The sequence below is a fragment of the Oncorhynchus nerka genome, linkage group LG26 (assembly GCF_034236695.1).
Source record: "Oncorhynchus nerka isolate Pitt River linkage group LG26, Oner_Uvic_2.0, whole genome shotgun sequence".
NCBI lineage: Eukaryota > Metazoa > Chordata > Actinopteri > Salmoniformes > Salmonidae > Oncorhynchus > Oncorhynchus nerka.
The window spans coordinates 1,330,959-1,348,907 of record NC_088421.1 but is presented as its reverse complement, the minus strand read 5'-3'; the positions used below and the strand labels follow the sequence as shown (position 1 = coordinate 1,348,907).

Below are 17,949 nucleotides of genomic sequence, written 5' to 3'. Positions count from 1 at the left end.
TTTCATCATCCTAACCAACTTGCCCTCTAAATACACCTCTGCTGTCTTTAACCAAGATCTCAGCGATCACTGCCTCATTGCCTGCATCCGTAATGGGTCAGCGGTCAAACGACCTCCACTCATCACTGTCAAACGCTCCCTGAAACACTTCAGCGAGCAGGCCTTTTTAATCGACCTGGCTGGGGTATCCTGGAAGGATATTGATCTCATCCCGTCAATAGAGGATGCCTGTTTTTTTTTTTTAAATGCCTTCCTAACCATCTTAAATAAGGGTGCCCCATTCAAGAAATTTAGAACCAGGAACAGATATAACCCTTGGTTCTCCCCAGACCTGACTGCCCTTAACCAACACAAAAACATCCTATGGCGTTCTGCATTACCATCGAACAGCCCCGGTGATATGCAGCTTTTCAGGGAAGCTAGAAACCAATATATACAGGCAGTTAGAAAAGCCAAGGCTAGCTTTTTCAAGCAGAAATTTGCTTCCTGCAACACTAACTCAAAGTTCTGGGACACTGTAAAGTCCATGGAGAATAAGAACACCTCCTCCCAGCTGCCCACTGCACTGAATATAGGAAACACTTTCACCACTGATAAATCCACTATAATTGAGAATTTCAATAAGCATTTTTCTACGGCTGGCCATGCTTTCCACCTGGATACCCCTACCCCGGTCAACAGCACTGCACCCCCCACAGCAACTCGCCCAAGCCTTCCCCATTTCTCCTTCTCCCAAATCCAGTCAGTTGATGTTCTGAAAGAGCTGCAAAATCTGGACCCCTACAAATCAGCCGGGGTAGACAATCTGGACCCTTTCTTTCTAAAATGATCTGCTGAAATTGTTGCCACCCCTATTACTAGTCTGTTCAACCTCTCTTTCGTGTCGTCTGAGATTCCCAAAGATTGGAAAGCAGCTGCGTTCATCCCCCTCTTCAAAGGGGGGGACACTTGACTCAAACTGCTACAGACCTATATCTATCCTACCCTGCCTTTCTAAGGTCTTCGAAAGCCAAGTCAACAGATTACCGACCATTTCGAATCTCCCCATACCCTCTCTGCTAGGCAATCTGGTTTCAGAGCTGGTCATGGGTGCACCTCAGCCACGCTCAAGGTCCTAAACGATATCTTAAAGTTGCTCCTACCCTCTACTTTTTTGAACATTTTGTTAAAAATCGCGCAACATTTCAGCGCCCTGCTACTCATGCCAGGAATATAGTACGTTCATATGGTTAGAATGTGTGGATAGGAAACCCTCGGACGTTTTTAAAACTGGTTAAATCACGACTGTGGCTATAACATAACGTGCGTTACATCGGAAAGCGCAGGAAAACCTGATCACAGAAAATGGAAATAAATATCCTTGCGCCACTTCCAGCAATTGTTAACAGTGAGCCGAATTAGATAAGACCGAGCATTCAACTCCCACAGCATCCCCATGTTGTCTAGAGTCTTGTGAATTGAATCATCTTTGATTCTTGGTTGAACCGAAACAGGGGCACCACTTACCTCCAGTCTCCGCCCAGATCATTCTGGAAGAGCTCTCTCGTGAAATTTTTTCCAAGACGACAGCTAATGATTTTTACATCGCCTACGGATGATTTTTATCGCTTATTAACGTTTACTAATACCTAAAGTAGCATTACAAACGTATTTCGAAGTGTTTTGTGAAAGTTTATCGTCTACTTTTTGAATTTAAAAAATGACGTTACGTTGTGAAATCGCTGTTTTTTTCGTTTATCACACAGTCTACATATAACGATATCTTGGCTTTATATGGCCCGATTTAATCGAAATAAAGACCCAATAGTGTTTATGGGACATCTAGGAGTGCCAACAAAGAAGATGGTGAAAGGTAATGACTGTTTTCTATTTTATTGTGCGGTTTGTGTAACGCCCGAAATGCTAATTATTTTGTTTACGTCCCCTGCTGTGCTTTTGTGTTGTAGTGTATTGGTGCATGCTATCAGATAATAGCTTCTCATGCTGTCGCCGAAAAGCATTTTAAAAATCTGACTTGTTGCCTGGATTCACAACGAGTGTAGCTTTAATTTGATACCATGCATGTGTATTTTAATGAACTTTTGAGTTTTAACTAATACTATTAGCATTTAGCGTAGCGCATTTGCATTTCCAGAGCTCTAGTTGGGACGCAAGCGTCCCAAGTAGAAGCAAGAGGTTAACCGCCATCGATAAGAAACATTACTGTGCAGCCGTATTCATTGATCTGGCCATGGCTTTCGATTCTGTCAATCACCACATCCTCATCGGCAGACTCGACAGCCTTGGTTTCTCAAATGATTGCCTCGCCTGGTTCACCAACTACTTCTTTGATAGAGTTCAGTGTGTCAAATCGGAGGGTCTGTTGTCCGGACCTCTGGCAGTCTCTATGGGGGTGCCACAGGGTTCAACTCTTGGACCGACTCTTCTCTGTATACATCAATGATGTCGCTCTTGCTGCTGGTGAGTCTCTGATCCACCTCTACGCAGACGACACCATTCTGTATACTTCTGGCCCTTCTTTTGACACTGTGTTAACAACCCTCCAGGTAAACTTCAATGCCATACAACTCTCCTTCCGTGGCCTCCAATTGCTCTTAAATACAAGTAAAACTAAATGCATGCTCTTCAACCGATCGCTGCCTGCACCTTGCCCACCTATCCAACATCACTACTCTGGACGGCTCTGACTTAGAATACGTGGACAACTACAAATACCTAGGTGTCTGGTTAGACTGTAAACTCTCCTTCCAGACCCACATCAAAGATCTCCAATCCAAAGTTAAATCTAGAATTGGCTTCCTATTTCGATACAAAGCATCCTTCACTCATGCTGCCAAACATACCCTTGTAAAACTGACCATCCTACCAATCCTCGACTTCGGCGATGTAATTTACAAAATAGCCTCCAATACCCTACTCAACAAATTGGATGCAGTCTATCACAGTGCCATCCGTTTTGTTACCAAAGCCCATATACTACCCACCATTGTGACCTGTACGCTCTCTTTGGCTGGCCCTCGCTTCATACTCGCCGCCAAACCCACTGGCTCCATGTCATCTACAAGACCCTGCTAGGTAAAGTCCCCCCTTATCTCAGCTCGCTGGTCACCATAGCATCACCCACCTGTAGCACGTGCTCCAGCAGGTATATCTCTCTGGTAAACCCCAAAACCAATTATTTCTTTCTCTCCTTCCAGTTCTCTGCTGCCAATGACTGGAACAAACTACAAAAATCTCTGAAACTGGAAACACGTATCTCCCTCACTAGCTTTAAGCACCAGCTGTCCGAGCAGCCCACAGATTACTGCACCTGTACATAGCCCATCTATAATTTAGCCCAAACAACTACCTCAGTAGGGAACTACTGTATTTATTTTATTTATTTATATTGCTCCTTTGCACCCCATTATTTTTATTTCTACTTTGCACATTCTTCCACTGCAAATCTACCATTCCATTGTTTTACTTGCTATATTGTATTTACTTTGCCACCATGGCCTTTTTTTTGCCTTTACCTTCCTTATCTCACCTCATTTGCTCACATCATATATGGACTTGTTTCTACTGTATTATTGACTGTATGTTTTGTTTTACTCCATGTGTAACTCTGTGTTGTTGTATGTGTCGAACTGCTTTGCTTTATCTTGGCCAGGTCGCAATTGTAAATGAGAACTTGTTCTCAATTTGCCTACCTGGTTAAATAAAGGTGAAATAAAATAAAAATTCATCCACAAAGACCAGGGAAGTGTTCCAATGCCTCACAAAGAAGGGCACCTAAACATATATTGAATATCCCTTTGAGCATGATGTTAATTATTAATAATGATTAATGATGTATTAATTACATTTTGGATGGCGTATTACTAAACCGAGTCACTACAAAGACACAGGTATCCTTCCTAACCCTGTTGCCAAAGAGGAAGGAATCACACAGGGATTACACCATGAGGCCAATGGTGACTATAAAACAGTTTGTTTGTCTGTGATAGGAGAACAGGATGGATCAACAACATTGTAGTTACCCCACAATATTAACCTTAATTGACAGAGTCAAAAGAAGGAAGCAAATGCAAAATAAAAATATTCCAAAACATGCATCAAGGTTTGCAATAAGGCATTAAAGTAAAACTGCAAACATTGTGGCAAAGACATGTACTTTATGTCCTGAATACAAAGTCTTATGTTTGGGGCAAAACCAACACAACACTGAGTGCCACTCTTAATATTTTCAAGCCTGGTGGTGGCTGCATCATGTTATGGGTATGCTTGTCATCGGCAAGGACTAGGGAGTTTTTGTATGATACAAATAAACGGAATAGATCTAAGCACATGCAAAATCCTAGAGGACAACCTGGTTCAGTCTGCTCTCCAACAGACACTGGGAGACACCTTTCAGCAGGACAATAACCTAAAACACAAGGCCAAATATACAGTGCCTTCAGAAACTATTCATACCCCTTCACTTATTACACATTTTGTTTTGTTACAGCCTGAAGTAAATAATAATAATAATCTCACCCATCTACACACAAGTACCCAATAATGTCAAAGTGAAAACAAATGTATAAAAAAGTTAGCAAATTTATTTAAAATGAATTACAGAAATATCTCATTTACATAAGTATTTACTGGTGTGGTAATTCAACCGCTGCAAACCCTCCTACTTAACTGGCCAACGGATTTTCTCATGGAGTTTTCATTCAATATCAAATCAAATGTATTTATATAGCCCTTCTTACATCAGATGATTTATCAAAGTGCTGTACAGAAACCCAGCCTAAAACCCCAAACAGCAAGCAATACAGTTGTAGAAGCACGGTGGCTAGGAAAAACTAATTCAATAGGGTTTTTAGTAAATTTATCTTAAGCCAAACCATTAAATATGGTGTACCTTTTAGTTTGAATTTTGACGACAGACTCAATAGAACATATCTAGTTATATATATCGGGTTTAGAATGTTAGGCGTCAATGAAAGAAATCCGTCTAAATATATGCATATTCGTCTCCGTTTCAGCACCAATTGGTAGATTTAAAAATTATAAACGCAACATGCAACAGTTTCAAAGATTTTACTGAGTTACAGTTCATATAAGGAAATCAGTCAATTGAAATAAATAAATTAGGCCCTACTCTATGGATTTCACATGACTGGGAATACAGATATGCATCTGTTCGTCACAGATTTTTTTTTAAATATAAAGGTAGGGCGTGGATCAGAAAACCAGTCAGTATCTGGTGTGAGCACCATTTGCCTCATGCAGCGCGACACATCTCCTTCGCATAGAGTTGATCAGGCTGTTGAATGCGACCTGTTGTCCCACTCCTCTTCAATGGATTTGAGAAGCTGCTGTATTTTGTTGGGAACTGGAATACGCTGTCGTACACGTTGATATGACGGCTTGTTACAACATAGATGGAGAGGGGGGGAAGAGAGAGAGAAAGAAAGAAAAAGACACACTTGTATACATCATGTATACATTCTAGGACTGTCCTCACAATCATATACCTTGCACACAAACCGCCACCCATTTGAATGAAGAAATCATGAATGTATTTACGTGTGAAATGCCTTCGTTCGTTGTTTAACTCGGTCGGATCCAAGCCTTTTCGGAAAGTTGTTGGCCTTCCAGCTGTATGGCTCTGATTGTCCGAAAGGGGTCTCCCCTTTCCCGTCTTCTACTGTTGTTCACTCTGGAAGATAGCCAACCATGTTGACGGTTCCAATTGGTGATGACCGTAGTAATATGGCTTCAGTTAGATTCGCTTTTCTCGATATCTGACTTAAGACAGCTAATCAACTGTACCAGTGATTGTCTGAGGTGAGCTTCTCGCCTCTTCCTCCTCGTGTTGGTATTCAGGCTTTAGACCACGATGGACATGAGCTGCAGCTCTTCGTCTCTCTGGTCTAAAGGAAGGTAAGTTTATTTCTCCACCACGTGTTGAGGTTTAGTTTCAACCATTTAAAACATGTAGCTTTTGCCTCACCTTTCCTGGTCTAAATATTGATTTCCCTTCCAAGCCTTTATGCACTCTTAGTCAAATGGGGCGGTCAGTCAATAATGGCAAGCTCTCCGACCTCACTCAGGCATGGCTACATAATGTGCAAAGGATATCAAAACTATTATCTTATTAGAAAACTAAAATCACATTCCTATCTTAACAAAATATTGTATGCACGACATATTGGATGAAAACTTGACAGATAAAGGGGTATCCTTTCCAAGTTACAGTATTTGGTTCATACAGTTTTTAATCACATCAGAAAATGAAAACCAATATTACATTCGTTTTCCATAGTTCCCCACTGACCATTTCCCACATTAAAAGTATTGTTCCATTATCCACATTTGGACGTTACAGTTTTGGGAGGGCAAAAGAGAGTCTCCCTCTCTTGTAATTAACAACCGGGTGTGAATGGTCGACCATCCAGCAGCTCCCCCTCTCCCCTCTATGGGAGAAAGAGAAAGAAGAGAAAGAGGCCTGATTACTGTCACCCCCCACAAGTCTCATCCGACCCATTCTGATCCTTACAGGAGTCATGACACTGCTTGTACACCATCGCCACCATGGGGCACTCTGTTCACCATTCTGACATCAGCAAACTGCTCGCCCACACGACACCATACGGGTCTGGCATCTCCCGAGCACAGTTGAAACTGGGATTAATCTGTGAAAAGCACACTTCTCCAGCATGCCAGTGGCCATCGAAGGTGAGCATTTTCACACTGAAACCGGTTACGATGCCGAACTGCAGTCAAGTCAAGACCCTGGTGAGGAGGACGAGCACACAGGTGAGCTCTCTTATGTTGTGCAAACCCACAGTTTCATCAGCTGGTCTCAGTTCATCCCACAGGCATAGCCGCGGGAAGTAGGGGTACTGAAGGTGCTGCAGCACCCATTGAACAATCAGAATACAATAAAAATAGAATAAAAACATTTACACAAAAGTAGTGCATTGTGCCTTTACTAATATTAGAGGTATTGCAGACAAAAAAAATGTTTCATCATCCCTCCTTTGGCAAAAGAGGTTGTTGAATAATTAAGAACAGTATCTTGCAGGATTCAACAGTTGGAATTTGAAGAGTTGCTGTCCCATTCTCTGCGATTGACATTCTAATGGAATCCAGAAACAATAAAACCCTGTCCATTTACATCAAAAGGTGCAAAGTTATGGGCAAAGACACAAAACATACACATCAAATTAAATATTTATCTTGATCAAATAACATGGAAAACAACCACTTTTGGTGTAGTATTAATTTAACATCCTTACAAACCACTTAATGTAAATGTACTTTACTGTATTGTACATAGTCTGGTCATCTAGGTTTATACCTGTACACTTTACATCACCATGATGAAAAACATTGCAGAATACAGTAATTGAGCACATTGAGCCATCAAGTGGTTTGTGATGATGTGATAATGTGGCTCAGTTGGTAGAGCATGGCGCTTGCAATGCTAGGGTTGTGGTTTCGATTCCATTGGGGAAAATGTATGCACTCACTACTAAGTTGCTCTGGATAAGAGAGTTTACTAATATGGAAAATGAATGAATAGACCATTTCAGTTTTCACAAAGAAATAAGTTGCATTTGCAAAGTATTTCAAGAAACTGGAAAACATAGTGTATTCAGACCCCTTGACTTTTTCCACATTTTGTTACATTACAGCCTTATTCTAAAATTGATTCAATAATTTTTTTCCCTAATCAATCTACACACAATACCCCAAATGACAAAGCAAAAACAGGTTTTTAGAAATGTAAATGTATAATACTTTTTTTTTTTAAAATGTATCACATTTACATACAGTTGAAGTCGGAAGTTTACATACACTTAGGTTGGAGTCATTAGAACTCATTTTTCAACCAGTCCACAAATTTCTTGTTAATAAACTATAGTTTTGGCAAGTCGGTTAGGATATCTACTTTGTGCATGACATGACAAGTTATTTTTCCTACAATTGTTTACAGACAGATTATTTCACTGTATCACAATTCCAGCGGGTTAGAAGTTTACATACACTAAGTTGACTGTGCCTTTAAACAGCTAAGAAAATTTCAGAAAATGTAATGGCTTTAGAAGCTTGTGATAGGCTAATTGACATAATTTGAATCAATTGGAGGTGTACCTGTGGCTGTATTTCAAGGCCTACCTTCAAACTCAGTGCCTCTTTGCTTGACATCATGGGAAAATCAAAAGAAATCAGCCAAGACCTCAGAAAAACAATTTTAGACCTCCACAAGTCTGGTTCGTCCTTGGGAGCAATTTACAAGGTACCACGTTCATCTGTATAAACAATAGTACACAAATATAAACACCATGGGACCACGCAGCCGTCATACCGTTCAGGAGGGAGACGCGTTCTGTCTCCAAGTGACGAATGTACTTTGGTGCGAAAAGTGCAAATCAATCCCAGAACAACAAAGGACCTTGTGAAGATGCTGGAGGAAACAGGTACAAAAGTATATATAGCCACAGTAAAACAAGTCCTATATCAACATAACCTGAAAGGCCGCCAGCAAGGAAGAAGCAACTGCTCCAAAACCGCCACTAAAAAAAACAGGCTACGCTTTGCAACTGCACATGGAGACGAAAATTTTACTTTTTGGAGAAATGTCCTCTGGTCTGATGAAACGAAAATAGAACTGTTTGGCCATAATGACCATCGTTATGTTTGGAGGAAAAAGGGGGAGGCTTGCAAGCAGAAGAACAGCATCCCAACCGTAAAGCACGTGGGTGGCAGCATCATGTTGTGGAGGTGCTTTGCTGCAGGAGGGGCTGGTGCACTTCACAAAATAGATGGCTACATGAGGAAGGGAAATTATGTGGATATATTGAAGCAACATCTCAAGACATCAATCAGGAAGCTAAAGCTTGGTCGCAAATGGGTCTTCTGAATGGACAATGACCCCAAGCATACTTCCAAGGTTGTGGCAAAATGGCTTAAGGACAACAAAGTCACGGTATTGGAGTGGCCATCACAAAGCCCTGACCTCAATCCTACAGAAAATGTGTGGGCAGAACTGAAAAAGCGTGTGCGAGCAAGGAGGCCTACAAACCTGACTCAGTTACAACAGCTCTGTCAGGAGGAGTGAGCCAAAATTCACCCAACTTATTGTGGGAAGCTTGTGGAAGGCTACCTGAAACATTTGACCCAAGTTAAACATTTTAAAGGCAATGCTCCCAAATACTAAATGAGTGTATGTAAACTTCTGACACTGGGAATGTGATGAAAGAAAAAAAGCTTAAATAAATAATTTGTTCTACTATTATTGACATTTCACATTCTTAAAATAAAGCGGCAATCATAATTGACCTAAAACAGGGATTTTTACTCTGATTAAATGTCAGGAATTGTGAAAAACTGAGTTTAAATGTATTTGGCTAAGGTGTATATAAACTTCCAACTTCAACTGTAAGTATTCAGACCCTTTACTCAGTACTTTGTTGAATCACATTTGGCAGCGATTATAGCCTTGAGTCATCTTGGGTATGACGTTACAAACTTGGCATAACTGTATTTGGAGAGTTTCTCCCATTCTTCTCTGCGGATCCTCTCAAGGTCTGTCAGGTTGGTTGGAGAACGTCGCTGCACAGCTATTTTCAGCTCTATCCAAAGAAGTTTGATCGGGTTCAAGTTTGGGCTCTGGCTTGGCCACTCAAGGGCATTCAGAAACTTGTCCCAAAGCCACTCCTGTGTTGTCTTGGCTGTGTGCTTAGGGTTTTTGTCCTGTTGGAAGGTGAACCTTCGCCCCAGTCTGAGGTCCTGAGCGCTCTGGAGCAGGTTTTCATCAAGGATCTCTCTGTACTTTGCTCTGTTCATCTTTCCCTCGATCCTGACTAGTCTCCCAGTCCCTGCCACTGAAAAACCTCCCCACAGCATGATGCTGCCACCACCATGCTTCACCGTAGGGATGGTACCAGGTATCCTCCAGACCTGACACTTGGCATTGAGACCAAGGAGTTAAATCTTGGTTTCACCAGACCAGATAATCTTGTTTCTCATGGTCTAAGAGTCCTTTAGGTGCCTTTTGGCAAACTCCAAGCGGGCTGTCATGTGACTTCTACTGAGGAGTGGCTTCCGTCTGGCCACTCTACCGTAAAGGCCTCATTGGTGGAGTGCTGCAGAGATGGTTGTACTTCTGGAAGGTTCTCCCATCTCCACAGAGGAAGTCTGGGGTCTGAATACTTTCTAAATTCACTGTATATCAAGCAAGTATTATCATATTAACTTTTTTTACAGATAATAATCAGACAAATGCTGGTAAACACTCAAATACATTTTGTGAAAATGTTTTCACAAAATGAGTGCTCTGGGCCTTTACTAGTCCTGTATTAGTGGACCAAAATAGACATCTTCAGCGCAGGCAAGCATTTTTGCAGCAGCCCCACCCTCAAACTACTTCCTGCGGCTATGCCCACAAGGGAAGAAGACAGATGTGGTGGTCCTGGGCTGGCGTAGTTACACGTGGTCTGTAGTTGTGAGGCCAGTTGGGCGTACTACCAAATTCTCTACAACAAGGTTGGAGGCAGCTTATGGTAGAGAAATTCCTGCAGTCAGCATGCCATTTGCACACTCCCTCAAAACTTGAGAGATCTGTGGCGTTGTTCTGTTTGACAAAACTGCACATTTTAGAGTGGCCTTTTACTGCCCCCAGCTCAAGGTGCACCTGTGTAATAATCATGCTGTAATCAGCTTCTTGATATTCCACACCTGTCAGGTGGATGGATTATCTTGGCGAAGGAGGAATGCTCAATAACAGGGATGTAAACAAAATTGAACAGCATTTGAGAGAAATAAGCTTTTTGAGCATATGGAACATTTCAGGGATCTTTTATTTCATCTCATTCATCTCAGCTTGAAAATATATGGCAAGACTTGAAAATAGCTGTCTAGCATGATCAACATCCAACCTGACAGCGCTTGAAGAATTTTCAAAAGAATAAAGTGCAGATATTGTATAATCCATGTGTGCAAAGCTCTTAGAGACTTACCCAGAAAGACTGCTGTAATTGCTGCCAAAGGTTATTCTAACATGTATTGACTCAAGGGTATGAATACTTATCAAAGACATATTTGTTTTCTATTTTTCATGAATATTTGTACATATGTTAGAATTTCTTTCACTTTGACAAAGTCCGTTGACACAAAAAAATGACAACTAAATTCATATTAATCCCGCTTGGAAAAACTAAATGTGGAAAAAGTAAAGGGGTATGAATAGTTTCTGAAGGCACTTGGGTGGTCTACAAGTGGTGTGTGTGTGTCACTCATAGATCCAGTGTCCGCTGCTGTCCTCCCAGCACTGTAGCTCATTCTGCCCGAACCACAGAGAGATCTCTCTCTGAGCGCTCTCCACAGAGTCACTGCCATGGATCACATTCCTACAACACAGAAAGTCAACAAGATATAATTTCATGGTCACTGATGATAACATGTAACAGTATTGCTTCCATCCCTCTCTTCGCCCCTACCTGGGCTCGAACAAGGGACCATCTGCACACATCAACAACTGCCTCCCACGAATCATCGTTACCTATTGCTCCACAAAAGCAGAGGCCCTTGCAGAGCAAGGGAAACAACTACTTCAAGGTCTCAGAGCAAGTGACGTCACTGATTGAAACGCTATTAGTGCGCACCAAACTAGCTAGCCATTTCACAACCAGTTACACACACACACACAATACACAGACACACTTTACCTGCCCACTTCCAAACAGTAGTCTCCTCTGATGGTTCCTGGTAGGGAGTCTGCCGGGTTGGTCTCCCCCAGCATCTTGCGAGACATCTTCACCACATCCAGACCTTGCCACACCTAAACACATGCACACATATACACACCTGGATGAACAATTGCACAACTAGGGATGTGCACATTAACGTGGATAACCAGTAACGTTTAAATTGTGTAAACCATAATAAAATATGTAAAATATCTTGAGCGGGAGAGGGCAGCTGTGTATGTAGTAGTAGGCAAGCTATCTCACCATGGCAACGATGGGTCCAGAGCTCATGTTGCGCACCAATCCATTGAAGAAGGGTTTGTCTCTCAGGTCCCTGTAGTGCTCTCTCAGGAGATCCTCGGACGCCTGGCGAACACACACACCCACATCACATCAGAGAGAGATCCAACACAGACAGTATATCATAAGCCCCTTTCACAAACATAAATCACATATTTTATTTAAATATATTTTACAAGATTTCTCCAGTTACCCCCTTCACACTGCTCTGGAAAGGCTAATTATTGTCTGTTTGTTTTGAAAGATGGCGTACAAGTGTTGTAAACTATGTTAATAAACTGTCTAATGAAGTGCTTCCTCCTTCTCCTCGCGTGTGGGTTTGATGGACGTATATCATGGTGTGTGCTCTTACCTGGACTAGTTTCATTCCCACCAATCTGAAGCCCTTTTTCTCAAAGCGCCGGATGATCTCTCCCACTAGCCTCCGGTGCACACCATCCGGTTTCACAGCTATGAAGCTGTGCTCATTGACACCCGTCCAACCTAGGACGAAAGCATGACCATCATGTCCAGTCCCAAATCAAACCCTAGCCTATGACATTTGTTGATTGGCCATACCTCGTAGATTTGAAATCGGCAGCTGGGGTGTGTGAGCAATATGGTGGAAACTCCATCTAGCCCACAGATTATGGCAAATTTACAAATCTGTTAGGGTGGCAGGTAGCCTAGCAGTTAGAGCGTTGGGTCAGTAACTGAAAGGTTGCTGGTTTGAATGAGCAAGGCACTTAACCCGAATTTACTCCAGGGGCGCCATACCGCTAACCATGTAAAACAAAACATTTCACTGCACCTATCCCGTGTGTGTGACAAAAATGTTTTTTTAACAATCATATGTGATACACCTAATCAGTCCAAGCAAGTACAAGCAATAAAATATCACATTTGTGATGTGACTATTACTACAATATCTCATGGCCAATTTAAAATGTTCTAGAGAGGATTTAGATAACTGATGAGCTGAGGAGGTGTCGGATTTACACACACCCCCACACCTTCCATAAAGCGTTGCTTGTAAAACCATACATTTTGGCTTGCGTGAAATATGAAATTAGCACATATATTAGCACACATATAGCAGATTCCTCAATTCGTGCATGTTTTGCCTCCAAATCCTCAATTTTTTCCTGCTGAACGGGCAATGACCGTTTTCTTCGTCCCATATCATAGACTCGCTTGCGCCGTGGTGCTCTTGTGTGAGTGCGACCAACCAATCAGATTGCTGGCGTCACCGGAACCTGGTTCCCAAGTTAACACAGCCACAAAGTCATAAACCCCGCATATGACTACAATTTATCTTATTAAAATCTGATTACACAACCCTAACCACACTACTAACCTTATGCCTAACCTTAAATGAAGGCCAAAAAGCACAATTTTGTTTTCATGAATTGTTTTGATATACTGTAGGCCTAGACAATTTTGACTTTGTGGCAAATAGTGAAACTGGATACAGTGTCCGTGATGGAATTGTTCTAACTATGTTACAGCAAAGATTATGGGTATACTGACAAAATTACATGTCTCTCCGCCCTAACAATTGGAGTCATTGTCCACAAAGAAGAACGGGACTAGCTCCCGCCTATCCTTTCTTTGGATTGGTGGACACATCTCATTTTTGTAATATTCGACGAGATTGTCGATGTCAACCACCCGTATCCAATGAAGAGATGCTATGCTACTAGCCTCATGATATGAATATGCATAGCCATCTCGCGACAACTCCGATATACATTTACATTTAAGTCATTTAGCAGATGCTCTTATCCAGAGCGACTTACAAATTGGTGCTTTCACCTTATGACATCCAGTGGAACAGCCACTTTACAATAGTGCATCTAAGTCTTTTAAGGGGGGTGAGAAGGATTACTTTATCCTATCCTAGGTATTCCTTAAAGAGGTGGGGTTTCAGGTGTCTCCGGAAGGTGGTGATTGACTCCGCTGTCCTGGCGTCGTGAGGGAGTTTGTTCCACCATTGGTGGGCCAGAGCAGCGAACAGTTTTGACTGGGCTGAGCGGGAACTGTACTTCCTCAGTGGTAGGGAGGCGAGCAGGCCAGAGGTGGATGAACGCAGTGCCCTTGTTTGGGTGTAGGGCCTGATCAGAGCCTGGAGGTACTGAGGTGCCGTTCCCCTCACAGCTCCGTAGGCAAGCACAATATAACAATGAGTCACCGATTTTATACTATGTATTTTTATTAGCTAAGTAATAAATGTCAAATGCAACTTTAAGAACAGAGAAGTGACAGGATGTATGTGAACAGTATTCTTTATACTGTGATAGACATAGTTCCAACCCGTCTGTTGACCTATCACAGAGGCTGTTTTTTCTCATAGTTGCCTGGATATCACGTGTCCTACTTTTATCAGTACACTCAAAACAATGTGTGCATTACAAAACTTATTCGACCAAATAAGCCATTCCATTTTTTGTTGACCAAATTTCGACACACCTCCATACAAAAACTCATTGCTTGGTGGCTAAAGAAGGGAGACAGATTTTCCGCCGAATTTGGCCACGCTCTTCCTCTTCCTATCTGGGTACAGCTGGGACGATCACGTGATCAGTGAAGGTTTTTGTGAAAGCGTTTCTTGGTATCTACTATTAACACAGCCACAAAGTCTAAATTGGCTGTACGATTTTTAAAAAATGTGCTTAATTTAACGTTAGGAATAAGGTTAGCAGTGTGGTTAAGGGTTATGTTGACAATCAAAATTTAAGAAGATAAATTAAAGAAATTGGCAGGGTTTATTACTTTGCGGCTGTGGTAACTAGTGACTACCTGTTTGCTCTGTTGCTTGTGGTGCTTTCAAGACAACTGGAAACTCGGGGAAAAACGAGGTCAAATCATGACCTCAGTGATCTTCACGTCGAAAATTCGGAGCTCCAGAAAGAGGCTTTTACCCAATCGGAGCTCGTTTTTTTCCGAGTTCCCTGTTGTTTTGAATGCAGCATTAGAATTCCGAAGCGTAGACATAGGAAAGCACTATAAAGACAACTTCTAGTGACGATAAATAGGCTATCACCGCATTTGAATGGTAATGTTGCCAATGAAAAAGCCAATCTGACAGCGGCTATGATTAAAACCGGCTTGAACTTCTTCTACCCTGACCCTCCAATATTGGCAATTTACGAAACAGCAATCGATCGACGATCACACAAATGTCACAAGTATGAAGATTCTGTGTTATGCACTATAGCCCGTTACCGTATATGTGATTGAATAGTATCTGCTTGTTGGCTTGTGTGGATGTATGTATGTGTTATGCAACATAGCTGACTTGAAACATTGTTAACAGTTTCAGGGCCATGGGCCTTTCTCGTGATGGAAAAATACAGAATAACATGAAGACAGGAACTGTGCAATGAGTTGGGGGGGCACATTCAGAACGTAGTGTTGCGAGAACAAACAGTCTTTTGTTAGATAACAGGAGCCAGGTGCGAGATAACGGTATCGAGCATGAGCGCATAGATATTCTTCACAGCAACAGTTACATCTATCAACTGGAGCGCCTGGGGGCTGGGACCAGCTCTACGCCAACAATCAACGATAGGCTGGGTGAGTCTAAACCACGCCCAGTCTCTACTCTGACAGGCCGGCTCGGAAGCAGGAACTACCTCTGTCAGAGTATATTTATAATATCTTTGTCAGGAACAAGTCAGTTCTCTGTTTTGCCCTGCGAGGTGGGACAGAGAGCCCGTATATACGAAAATTGCATTTACCACTTATTGCTTAGTTAATAAAAAAGACATAGCATACAATCGGTGACTCATTGTCATATTTATCCTGATACCAGATTCGAATTGACGCAACTCTAACACAAGGCAATAGTCAGAGTCCCACTCCATTCGCAAAATAACTCGGAACCTTCTGCTACGTTCATAATATGCAGGCCTACAGTGTCAGGTGAAAACTTGAATCACTATAGCTGCGAGTACTGTTGGATCCTGTATTTTACATTATAGCCATTAGATATATATGATTAAATATTATCTGATGTTGGTTGTGTGAGGTATCTGCATTTGTGCACTGGGGCATCATTATGAGATTAAACCACTGCTTGCTACTTGCCTGTTTGTGTGTGACAAGAACTGAGTAACATGGTGTGACCGGCATGTTGCAAAACGGTAGAGAACAGCCCAGCAGATGCTTTGTCCTTGTGTTTGTATGTAATAATATTGAGCACATGGTGTGACTTGCTGTATCTTACAAAGTTGTGATAGGGAGGGGTGGTAACTGAGATGGAAAAAAACTGAACAACACAATAGCAGGAACTGAGCAACTGTTCTAACTAGGCTGCGATACCAGAACAGTAAGGATCTATACATCTACGGAGGGAGGACTCCAAGAAGCGCCAAGAGGCGGGGACCCGCCTGAGCGCCTGCAATAGGCTGAGCAAGTTTAAACCACGCCCAGCCTCTGTGATAGGCCAACAGACGGGTTGGAACTATGTCTATCACAGTATAAAGAATACTGTTCACATACATCCAGTCACTTCTCTGTTCTTAAAGTTGCATTTGCCATTTATTACTTAGCTAATAAAAATACATAGTATAAAATCGGTGACTCATTGTTATATTTATCCTGATACCAGATTCGAATTTACGAAACCCTAACAGTACTAACCACTACCGCCAGTCTGCTGCAAGCAAACAAGTATCGAACATATGCAATGCATTTAACTTGAATCAACAATGTGAAATTGAGGAAATGTCATATAAAACCATAATAAGTGCAACCAACCTGTTTGGAAAACACTTGCCAATATAGTCAATAGGAAAATCATCGTTGCATCATCTACAGGGAAAAAGTGAAAATAAGGAAGAAAGTCCTTAACGTATCTTCGGAAAGCAGCCAGGAAGTAGGGCGCGAACGCGCAGTGTGGGGAGTGATTCAGGAAATAAACTACTGATACCTTTCACCAAGTTACCTAACATCTTCCTAGCTTCATAAAATACCGCCATGCATTAACATGCACTGTCAATGGAGACAAGGGCTGCAGTCCAAACATGTCAATTTGACCCTGGTTTGTATAATTTGTGGAACGTTCCAAGAGGAATCTGTTCCAAAATCTTCGTAAATAACAAGGTTGCCAACAAATAACGCATACAAAGTTGTATAGCGGCGGAATGGGATACCGGGTAGGGAATATGAAATTGAGGAAATGTCATATAAAACCATAATAAGTGCAACAAACCTGTTTGGAAAACACTTGCCAATATAGTCAAGAGGAAAATCATCGTTGCATCATCTACGGGGAAAAAGTGAAAATAAGGAAGAAAGTCCTTCACGTATCTTCGGAAAGCAGCCAGGAAGTAGTGCGCGAACGCGCAGTGTGGGGAGTGATTCAGGAAATAAGCTACTGATACCTTTCACCAAGTTACCTAACATCTTCCTCGCTCCATAAAATACCACCATGCATTAACATGCACTGTCAATGGAGACAAGGGCTGCAGTCCAAACATGTCAATTTGACCCTGGTTGGTATAATTTGTGGAACGTTCCAAGAGGAATCTGTTCCAAAAAAGTTGCCAACAAATAACGCATACAAAGTTGTATAGCGGCGGAATAGGATACCGGGTAGGGAGTGTGCTATGTAATTACGTGTTTCACTCACCACGTTTATTCCCCCAAAAATCATTCTGGTAGCCTCCACCATTTCTCGTTTAATGTTTTAGTTATTATTTCCGGTGTGTCGGCATTCGGCCAGTGAACTCTACTGCGCCCCAATTAGGCTATCGCTATGGTTAACATGTAACTTAACTAATGACTGCTAGCTCCAATATTGTATTAGCTAGGTGGCTTGTACACAATTGTTACCGATGATACTGTATATACCAGCCTACATACAATGTATTTTGCCAAATTCTCTGTTAATCCTGTTGCCCAAATATAGCCCCGAACCCTAAACAAAAAAATTCCC

At 41.9% G+C, this 17,949-nt stretch overlaps 1 protein-coding gene across 3 annotated transcripts; it reads right to left on the bottom strand.

Moving 5' to 3' along the window:
• Nucleotides 1-6,949: 6,949 nt before the first annotated feature.
• On the bottom strand, nt 6,950-17,683 carry nme3 (NME/NM23 nucleoside diphosphate kinase 3). Of its 3 annotated transcripts, XM_029635228.2 has the most exons (7): nt 17,644-17,683; nt 17,224-17,277; nt 16,770-16,823; nt 12,382-12,512; nt 11,994-12,095; nt 11,709-11,821; nt 6,950-11,390 (listed from the first exon to the last, which is right to left on the bottom strand). In XM_029635228.2, the coding sequence occupies exons 2-7, from the start codon at nt 17,264-17,266 to the stop codon at nt 11,273-11,275; spliced, it is 561 nt and encodes a 186-aa protein (XP_029491088.2). In that variant the 5' UTR covers nt 17,267-17,277; nt 17,644-17,683; the 3' UTR covers nt 6,950-11,272. The 3 variants fall into 3 exon arrangements, with proteins under 3 accessions (XP_029491088.2, XP_029491087.2, XP_029491089.1); XM_029635227.2 differs by lacking the exons at nt 17,224-17,277; nt 17,644-17,683 and adding an exon at nt 16,942-17,080; XM_029635229.2 differs by lacking the exons at nt 16,770-16,823; nt 17,644-17,683 and having other exon boundaries at nt 17,224-17,568.
• Between the last annotated feature and the right edge of the window lie 266 nt (nt 17,684-17,949).